Genomic DNA, 10,561 nt, shown 5'->3' on the forward strand with positions numbered 1-10,561 from the left:
TATGTAGAAATATATTTTAGAGGATAATAATAAAAGAATTATTATTACTAGTAGTAGTAGTAGTAGTGGTAGAGATATTTTGAAAGATTATGTAAACTAACTTTGTTTTTTTAACAGATCAAAAGATAATGGTGAAATTTCCACAGTTCCTTTAACTGCAGTACGTTCCAATTTTTTTCTATTAGTATCTATTATTTATAAAATATATTGTTATTAGTAAGTAAAGCAAATTGTAATGTTCATAATTAATTGTGTATAACATTTGAACTTTAGTACAGTGTGCAATTTGGTTTTAGTATAATTTGTGATATATAATTACTGTATTTGGCATAAATTATGTAATAAAAAGTTTATTCCTTTTATTTCACAGATTATATTAGACTATTTCCCTGAATACAATTGGATTGGACAGTTTATACAAATATTTATTGCTGTGAGCCTAACAGTGTCGTATCTTACGTTTGGATCTGCCATGAAGCACATGTGTAAGCAATCATTTTCCACTTCTGAAACCTCTCCCAGTAATGCACTTTCAATTGTAGTCCTGGCCCCCCCAGAGCCGGGTCATAGCGGGGCACTAGCCGGGAAGTACCTTAAATTTACCGGTAGATGTAGCTGTCCTCGGAAGGCCCGGGAATTTTACAAGTTAGAGTAGCCGCGGTTTCAGGTGTGTACGGTGGTAAGTGGCAAGGACTTAGACGGGGGTGTACGTTAAAACGATGCCCTGCATTGCCGGGAGTTGGCCAGGACTTTCACATGCATGTAACTGTTTTGGAAATTACATCTCCAGCTAAGTCCCCGCTAGGCCCGGGTCCGGGGGGGCCGGGACTACAATTGACAAGTGCATAAACCATGGACAAGTTGTACCATGTGCTTTAGATGACTTGTTATCTATTAATGGCATCTGTTAGCAAAACAATTCTTGATCATGGCAAATCCTTTCAGGAAATTTTAATTTTAATATTGGATTTTTCAATTTTTGTTTTTTTACATTTCTGTTGTTAAATGCCTCAACATTGTTTACTTTAGGGGCTATTGATGTAATTTATACATTATTATTTTTATTATTATTTTTTATTATAGAAGACCTATATATTGATTGATATATCATTACTTTTATTATTTATTTTTTATGCTAGAAGACTTATTAGGTAGATGAATTTTCACTAATCTCTAGGACATGACTAGTAGTAATTTATAGAATCATTGAGATAATGGTGATATTGATGGTTATTATTATAGTGAATGATGGGGCTAATCGTCTTAATATAATTTTCTCCCCGTTCCGGCCCTTCCCAATTTATATTTTCTAATTTTTAAAAAATATATTGTGCTCTTGGTTTTAAAGGTTGTTTGTGAAATATTGTGACAACTCAGTGTCACCCTGCATGAGCTATTGTTTAATGGATTAAACCAATGAAGGAATGTTTTTGAAACCTAAATCCTGAATTTCTATTAAGAATCAACAACTTTTGAAACCCCCTCTCCTACTAATGTTTACTTTTATTGTTGCACCCAATTGACAGTTTTGTTTTCTTTTTAAGTGGGAGGGGTGTTAGAGGCGGTGTTGCCACCAAGTTCCAATTCAAACGAGCCAACCAGTACGCTTCAAAGAGTCACCCAGTCAAGGTTATACTTCTTAATATTCTACATTTCTGCTATTATTATTTAATTAATCTTTTATATAATTAGTAAAACATTTCAAAATTGAAACTGATATATGACGAAGAATTGGCAAATTAATGTATTGATTGTTATATACATTTTATAATAAATAATTTCTCGATAAATGTGTTTATCACTGATATATTTAACTAATTTATATTTCAGATTCTTCCCGCCAATAGTGTTGCTCTTGATATATGTTGTCATTTTTGGTGTCTGCATGAAGAACCCAAAGGTATAGTTTTTTCCACTCTTTATAATGCTTTTAATTAAGGTGGCAATTATATTACATTATCATTTTTATGAACTTTAGTTGTGACCCTAAACCTATCCTTAATGACTCTCACTGCCATCATCAAATAGCTCATCTTTAAACTTTTGCTAATAATATATTATGCAAATATTGACTGCTCTTGAGGGGAATGGTGAAATCTATTTATCCTTGGTTATGTGGAGACCGTAGCCTACTATCTTCCCACCGAAGGCCTGAGGGAAGGTAGTAGGCTGTGGTCTCCACATCACAGAGGGGCTATATATTCCACTGTTCCCTGAAACTAGAGCAGTCAATATTTATTTTATATATACCTCATTCATAGATTTTACAAGGGCTAAAAAAGTAATGAAAAGAGTACCCACCAAGTAGGCCAAGGCTTACTTCCTAGGCGATCAAAAGGCCAATATCTTGCATCGTCACAGACGTTGTGTTCCCTTACCGTCCAAGCGTATAATAAATTACATAGCAATGTTATAAGTGGAGCCGAGAGATTACATCGCGACAGGGCAAAATAGTTTATTTATACGTGGTAGTACTTTTTTCCCCAGGAATTTATGAACTATCATTCAAATGTCATAGGAGAGATGGTTGAAGTTATTACCCACTTTTTAACCAATCAGATGCCTAGAGTCTATGTATGTGGTATAATAACTAATTCTCAATGAAGTCGCAACATGCACTATTGCAATACCCTTTAGGCAAGGGTAATGTACTTTTCAAGTTTTCAGTAGCCCTATGTCACATACAGTAGAACCTGTTCCCAAAACAGAGTAGGTTCCATTGTAAATTGAATGTCATTGGTCTTTTTATCAAAATTATTCAATTTATAGTGTTCCTTTTTGTTGTTTTTATAGGGGTTTGTTACAGTCATGGAATTTTTCTCTTCTACGTTTTTAAATCTTGAGGTTGGTTTCTTCCTCATTATGATGATACAAGGAAGCAGAAAGGACAAATACAGGTATTTGTTTAGAATACAATACATATTTACCAATATGTATTTATTTGTTGATTATTTTTACAGATAGTGATTAATCAAGCATAGTAAGCAATCAAAAAATATAATAGCATGGAAATTGATATACTGTATGATTGTCATTCAAAATCTAGGTGAAATTTGTGTACATTTCAGAGGAGGACCCAGCTGGCCTGGTCCACTCCCCCTAAATATTTCAAAATTTAAACAAGATGGAGGAAAAAAAAATTATATTCACATAGTATGTGTGAGAGTGCCATTTCCGGGCATCTAGAAGTGCCATAATTATGAATTTTCTTACTTCAGTACTAAACATGGTCAGGCTAAGGTGGTATAGATGGTTCACCTGTGAAAGTCTCTCCCTGGGCCCCCTATATTTCAAATTCCTGGATCAACCACTCTACAACCTAAACAACATAGTGTATAAAGTTCACTTGATCATATTTTTTACAATAAATGTATTTTTTGAACTACTTCAAAAATATATATATTTTGTATTGAAGGTCGATTTCAGTTTAAGGATAGAATAAATATAATCATATTGATAAAGTGGTTAATGATCACAATCACCATAGAAAATCAACTAATAAGATTTTTTAAACATAAATATATATATGAAATTTATTTGACGTGACATGTTTCTGGCCTGATGACATACCTGATGATGGGCTATGCCCAAAGCATGTTGTATCAGGGAACAGTGAAAATTTCTACTGAGGCAGAATACAACCATTTCGTTTTTGATTATGTATATATATATAGTTATTTTTTAATTATTATACAATCGATTTTGCAGAAATGTAGAGGTGCCATGGAAGTTACCTGAAGTGACGTATTACCTGCAGTATGTGATGTCGGTTTTCTTCCTTTTTGCGGTTGTCTTCGCAATCATTAAAGCAATTTCAACATTCTAATCTAATAATGAAGCATTAGTTACGAATCTAAATTTCGAAAACAAGAGATGGGACCACAATTTATTATTGTATTCCTATGGAATCTAAATTTGTATTATAGATTGGAAGTGATTTGTTTGAGGGCATTAATTATCTAGTTGGTTAACTTGTGGTAGTAACTGTGTTTGCACCAAACAATGTAGATCTTCTTTGCCTGGATCTATTTTAATAATACTCTTCCCTATGAAATAATATTAGTAATAAAGAACTTGACCATTTCTATTTCCGAAAACATTTATAAGCTGTTGGGCCTGGCTTTAATATGGTTTATGTGCATATGTGTACACTCATTAGCCTATGTTGAACTGGCCAAACCACCATTGGAGTGGGAAACTGCACTGTACCTAATACAGATCCCCAGACCCAGACCAAATTCCCTAGTTACTGAAGTAAACTTATCGTCTTACTTGAATGGATGGATGGGTATATACGGTGTAAACACCAAGGATAACCCACAGAAGTCTTAAAAGTGAGATTCTTCTGGTGGTGATTGGACAGTACACTAGGAGTACTACTCTTTTCCAAAGCGTGTACTGCGTTCTTTAACAATACGTGCACATGGGCCAACGACTTAAACATCTTATCTGAAAGACGGTGCTCTGAAATACAAGGAGAGCAGTGATGGAAATTGAACTAGGAACGACAAGATTTTGTTCAGCGCACACACACGGTAGCTATCCCCAGGTAAGCCGACTGAGCTAAGTGGCTCTCACTCAATTTACTACACAAGTACAAGGTGGTGCTGTTACATATTTTTATGTAAATATATAATTTATTTAAAATATTAGAGATATATAGTATCTTCTTCCACCTTGCAATGTAAACATCATTTGTTTCTACTGTTGTACAGTACTTAAAATTGTTAGGTTCTTGGTGTTGTGTTGGTACCATCTTAATATGTAATTAAAGTTTTGTCACCTTGTTTGTAAAATCTATGACATTAGTTAGAAACTAAGAACAAATTAAACTGCATCAAATCATACTAATTCTGAAAAAATGCTTAAAAAAAACCATAAACAAACTCATATATAATGGAATTTTGTCTACATCTTAACAAATATTTGTTGAAATACATAATCAACTTTAGGCCTGTTAGAAGTTTGGAAATAAAACTTTTTAGTGCAAAAGCTATACATTGTAATACTAGTTTTAGCAATATTGTATATAAGTGCTATTTAAGAGGTTTTTATTAAAGATGTACTATCAGTCATGAAGTAAAAAGAATGAAAATTGTAATTCCACATTTTAATTCCTTAAGTTGTATATTTAAGTAAGTTATTAACTAAAATTTAAAAATTTTAGGACAGTTAAATAATACCTTTTCTGTATTCTTTTTTGCAAATTGATTACCAGCCAATTTAAGGATTTCTGGCATAAAATGTCTTTTTATTGTCTGTTTCTCGTTAGCAGCTAATGGTTTATTTGGTCCTTTTAAATGAGCTATTCAAAATTTTACTTTAATTGTTTTTTTGGTCGATAGTACATCTTTAAACCATAGTAAAATATATTCTAAACGAACAATATATAAATAATTTTAATTATGTCTTTTCTATGCCTGTGCATCAGATTAATACCTAGCATTCCAGGGTAAACATAAGTAATATACTAATGTACATGATGTCAGTAAATATATAATTAGTATAATATATATTCTGAAGAAATTTAATAAAATATATTCAGTACATATGTCTTACCATTAAGTTTAAGTTAGTATCATGTAAGGTGTTAGAAAATCTGTTAATAGAATTTTAGTTCAGTTTTTAAGAATTATCATTTATAGATATAGGTAGTTTGATTCATATTTATTATACAGGTATCTTAAAATTGTCATGTTATTTAAGAGAATAATATTAATTCAATACACCCTCCAATTCGAGACCCCATAACTCTGAGACCCTTTCAGTTCAAGAACACTTTCTTAAAGAACCAAATAACAATCTTTAATTTTTTAACACAAAGCAAACGCTCTTGTTTGAGACTGAACCCCAAGACCACCCAAAATTTTCAGATCCAAAGCTGGTCTCGAATAGGAAGGCAAAGGTGTTAGGTTTAAATAAAATAAATGTTGTCACAAGAGGGTGTTGTCAATACAGGGTCCAAGGTGCTTATTGCAATGGTTTTTTATGTGCAATACTGGTATATATTTTTATTTTGGTGTACTGCTCACAGGGTTGTATCTCGAGCAATAAGTATCAATTCATCGTATGTAAAGTTGCGTACATATTAAAAATCTGTCACTTAAGTGATCGTTATGGTCTGTTGATTATTTTTAGAGTTTATTAAGTTGTTAATTCGGTTCAGTCATAAATGAAAGTTCAACAACACTTCATTCATAATTGTTTATATAGTTCTAAGGGAGTAGGCATTCCGGTATTCATATTTAAACAAATTTATTTTCATGCATCTGAAATATAACTTGTATATACACTTTGTGTTTAATTATACTGCCTTGAGGCACCAAAGCATCCAGCCTAGTAATTACGTACTGTTAATGTTGGTAACAATAACTCATTCATATTCTCGATTAATACAGGTAAATTGGTGCTGTTCTGTGGAAGGAACAGAAATATACTATGAGTACCAACTGTCCAAGTGGCTTAAGCTCATTTCAGACTATCAAATTTCATTTGACAAAAACATGTGACATGCCTAATATAGCTGTCTCTTATACACATCTAGATGTGTATAAGAGACAGCAATAATGATGTGTTAATGTCATCCTCAGGTCAGCAGCATATGAGAATTTTTACTATAGTTACAACAATTTTTACGAACCGGAAATAGAAGACGCTAGAAGTGCCTGGTGTTTCTAGTTAAAATGCTAATTAATGCTCATGACTAATGCATAACTTAGTTCCTCGATGTTGTATAATTATTCACATATTGACCAGACCTAACATACAGTAATTATGCTTTTTAGGATAATTTTGACCCTTTTAGCATCTAGCATATGTGCTGGCATAATTTTGGCAAAATTTAGCATAATTTTGTCCTAAGTAAAGTATCTCAAAATGGTCTCAAAATAAATAAATAAAAAATGGTCATAATTGAAACCCAACACAATTGGATGCTAAGTCAAAAATTATTTCATCCAAAAATCCTTTGCTGTTGTGGATATCTATTAGTAGGCCTACCACTGATTCCATCCAAATTACTCTATCACATCATCAAGTCTGTTTTGTTTTTTTCTATTTGCCAAGGCATTTGTCCCGCACATCTACTAAGAACCTTTTAATCCTCTGTCAAGTATATGCCTAAACAGTTTTGAAATGAACTCTATAATTGGGAAGAGCAAATATGATGTCATTTCTGTCATCTGAAGTTACTGTTTCTTCTAGAGTCACTAATGCCCAGTGGCGTCTAAAGGTTTTGCCGCCCGAGGGCAAGAGTAGAAAATTGTTCCCCCCACCAATTATAATTATAATATTTTGAAATTAATTGATATTGGTTGTGTAGAATTTAAGCATATCCGTACCGTCATATCATGCACTGTCTAAATAACATTATTTAAACCCGAATAGGCCCTAACTATTATTATTCTGACTCTCATATGTTCTTTCTTACCAGCGGTGGCCCCCGAATTTTTTTTGACGATTTATGGGTTTCAAAGGCTTATTTAATCGATTTTAGAGTCTACTAATATGTACAAAATACATATAATTTTTTCTCTTTCCAACGAATTCCTGACGCCACCCCTGTTTCTTACTGTTCCAATCCCAGGGTCCTGGGTTCAATTCCTGTCAGTGTTGAAGGATTTTTTCTCACGACCAAAACAACTCCACTACCCGAAATCTCATATTGAGAATTAGTTTGTGTAAAGCATCTTGTGTGTGTACTGTATGTTTGTCTTGTGTAAGTCCTAGGACTGTCACCTACAAGTAAGACAGTGATATATTCGCTATTGACAATCTTTGGCATATGTATTTTGTGCCTAAATAAATAATAATTAAAAAAAAATAAATAAATAAACTGCATTACAATGTTCGGAACTTTGTATACAACTTTACAATTATCCTAATTTGTAAGGCTGTTGTATTTATCGCATACAGGCAGTATTCTTATTCTCAAAATGTATCTTATAGTAGAGTCTTGTAAAAGTTGCTGAATTTTTAACATTGTTTAAACTCGCAACTGAATTTAGTTAAAATTTAAGTTAATAACATGATCAAAGTTTAGCAATGTTGTCTGCTTCATCCCGCTAAATACTAAGTAGTGTCAAAGCAGTCTCGCTTTCCCAACGTGGCTCTGAGATATGGCAGGATGAGCTAATAGTCATGTAGTCATACAGGATAAAAAAACAAGAGAAAAACGGTCGATATGGACTGAAAAGAAATCACAATCTATAAATTTGCAAATAAAAACAACTACATTCAGGTTCTTATTATCAACTGGAAAATATTCATGCCTGACGACATACATTAATTTCGCCCTTGACCCCTACGCCACTGAATTCCCCTACCTCTCAAAAAGATCTTTGTCCTTTCTCTGGCCAGATTTATGGTGGGCTTATTTTGATGTCATTAGTCCTTTTTCCATCACTTAACTATTCCACCGCCTGGCCTATCATTCTCTTAATCACCATTGCCATAAAATTCCTGAGAATGCAGGATGTGCATATATGCTGAGACAATACAAGGAGATTGGAAACGCGACCGGATTCTATATTGCTCTAGTTTGTGGTGTCTTGTGTTTCATTTGATGCAAATAATTGGTTGTTCGAACCGCAAACGGGCAAATTCCACACACAAGACAAGCGGATATTTTCGTGGCGGTATTGGACTATAATATTTTTTTAAAATATAGGCCTATTTAAACTTTTACTTTGGCAATTTCTTTGAAAGGTAAGATACATAAACACATATATTGCAGTTTAAATATCTGAAATTTATGGTATGCGTACATAAGTCTACAATAGGCTTGTAATTCGGCAACCCCTACCCTCAGTTAGCAGCCGTCCAGGGCTAGGCCTAACCGGGTCCCGACACTCGGTAAAATGCCTGAATTGAAGAAAGACACTAATCCAGCGTGACCACTCACAATTTTTGATATACCCAATGACTGGGTCGAAATTATCCAAGATTCAGCAAAAATTTCCCAAAATTACCCAAGCTTCCTGAAAATGCATTAAAATTTGAAAAAAAAAACCCCGTGTTTTTCGCATGTATAGTTTCCCTTTTAGTTCAATATAAACCATTTTTTATTGTAATTTTTTGTGTTAATTATTAAAATTAATATTCATGAGGTGATAATACAGATAGAAAAATACGCTCTCAGTCGGCCAGTGTTATAGTAGATCAGTGATCAAGTTCTATTATGTAATGCATTAATTAAGTAAGATCAATAGCAACGGAAATCACAAATAAACAATTCTGAATTCATGTTTATAGCAGTCAATTAACAATGTTATGTGCACTTTGTTGAGTTTTGCTTACTTGAATGGACTGACATATACTTTGTTACTTCTTAATTCTTCCTCTATTACAAAAATATTTAATTTTCTTAGTAAAAATAAAATACCCAAGGATTTCAACGGAATATCCAAGAACCCAAGACCAAGTCAAAATACCCAAGATCTTGGGTAAATACCCAAGCAGTGGTCACACTGCACTAATCCATAGTACATTTTACACGCATTTATAAGCACATATGTTCTGAAATCATTTACCACAACAGAAATGGTATTTTTGTGTGTACCTAGTAAGGCATGTTCAGAATCAGAGAATATGTACATACAGTCCAATTGATATATTTTCATATTCCTGCTTTTTGAATTGAAGCCCTGTTTCAAGTTTGCGAACTTTGGATGGGCTTCTTTTCGAGGCTACAGTACTTTTGCAAAGTAAAGAATGGGGCTTCTTTTCAAAATAAATGCTGTAAATTTTGGGAATTACTACAATAAAACAATAAATATGCCACTGTAATATCAACAACATGGGCATATATTGTGGTATCAACAGTAATGTTTCTAGCGATAAACTGCGCTTCGACCTGCGTGAACCAAAGGACCGGGTCGTTCGGCCAATATGGTGGTAATTTCATGCTTACCGCTGATGCTGTTGCCGTGGGTACGGTTGGTGCTACTCCCTGTTGAGATGCAGCAGGTGGTGCAATCGGTATATTTTCTCCGTTCATTTTTCTTCGGGCGGGGTCACCAATTAAGTAGTTGTAAACGTAACAATAGTAAACAACAAACTAATAACATATAAAACTATTCAATTTATTTCCAAGTGAAAAAACTATGGTAGATAAAAAAAAAACACTTGAGGTGTAGATCGGCAAACAATAAAGAATATACAAGTTCAAACAATAAAGAAGTACTGTTTATCAAAAGGTGTAATTCAACTGAGTACCAAAGGTTCAGATAGTTGTGATATATATGGCATCACCAATCACTCCCTATGACCAATAGGAATTGAGAATCAGTGGCCTTATTTTATGCCAGGGGAGTGACCACATTCCACAAAAAAAATGCAGACTGCTTAATCAATATTTATTATCTTTACCATGTGAAGATATATGAGGTCGTTGGACTTTATATACAAAGATGGTTAAATAATTAAAGTTAAGTGAAAATTCTCTAAAAAGACACACACCATGTTTGATAATAGTGGTATAAAACTGCTCCTCTCTCCATGTGTGTATAGGTGTGTGTGTAGTGTGAATTTCTTTCATATACAGTATTTTTCATGTACCTAC

General features: G+C 33.3%; 1 protein-coding gene across 2 annotated transcripts in view; it reads left to right on the top strand.

Moving 5' to 3' along the window:
- Nucleotides 1-6,111, top strand: part of LOC117121566 — a gene marked incomplete in the record, with an annotated part of 20,709 nt that extends 14,598 nt beyond the window's left edge. For both annotated transcript variants that reach the window (XM_033266805.1, XM_033266806.1), the window contains 5 exon segments: nt 371-485; nt 1,545-1,629; nt 1,831-1,900; nt 2,794-2,897; nt 3,709-6,111. In XM_033266805.1, coding sequence (XP_033122696.1) covers nt 371-485; nt 1,545-1,629; nt 1,831-1,900; nt 2,794-2,897; nt 3,709-3,826 — 492 coding nt within the window.
- Between the last annotated feature and the right edge of the window lie 4,450 nt (nt 6,112-10,561).

The sequence above is a fragment of the Anneissia japonica genome, unplaced genomic scaffold (genome assembly GCF_011630105.1).
Source record: "Anneissia japonica isolate Jap-2015-1 unplaced genomic scaffold, ASM1163010v1 scaffold3217_len398964_cov164, whole genome shotgun sequence".
NCBI classification, from domain to species: domain Eukaryota; kingdom Metazoa; phylum Echinodermata; class Crinoidea; order Comatulida; family Comatulidae; genus Anneissia; species Anneissia japonica.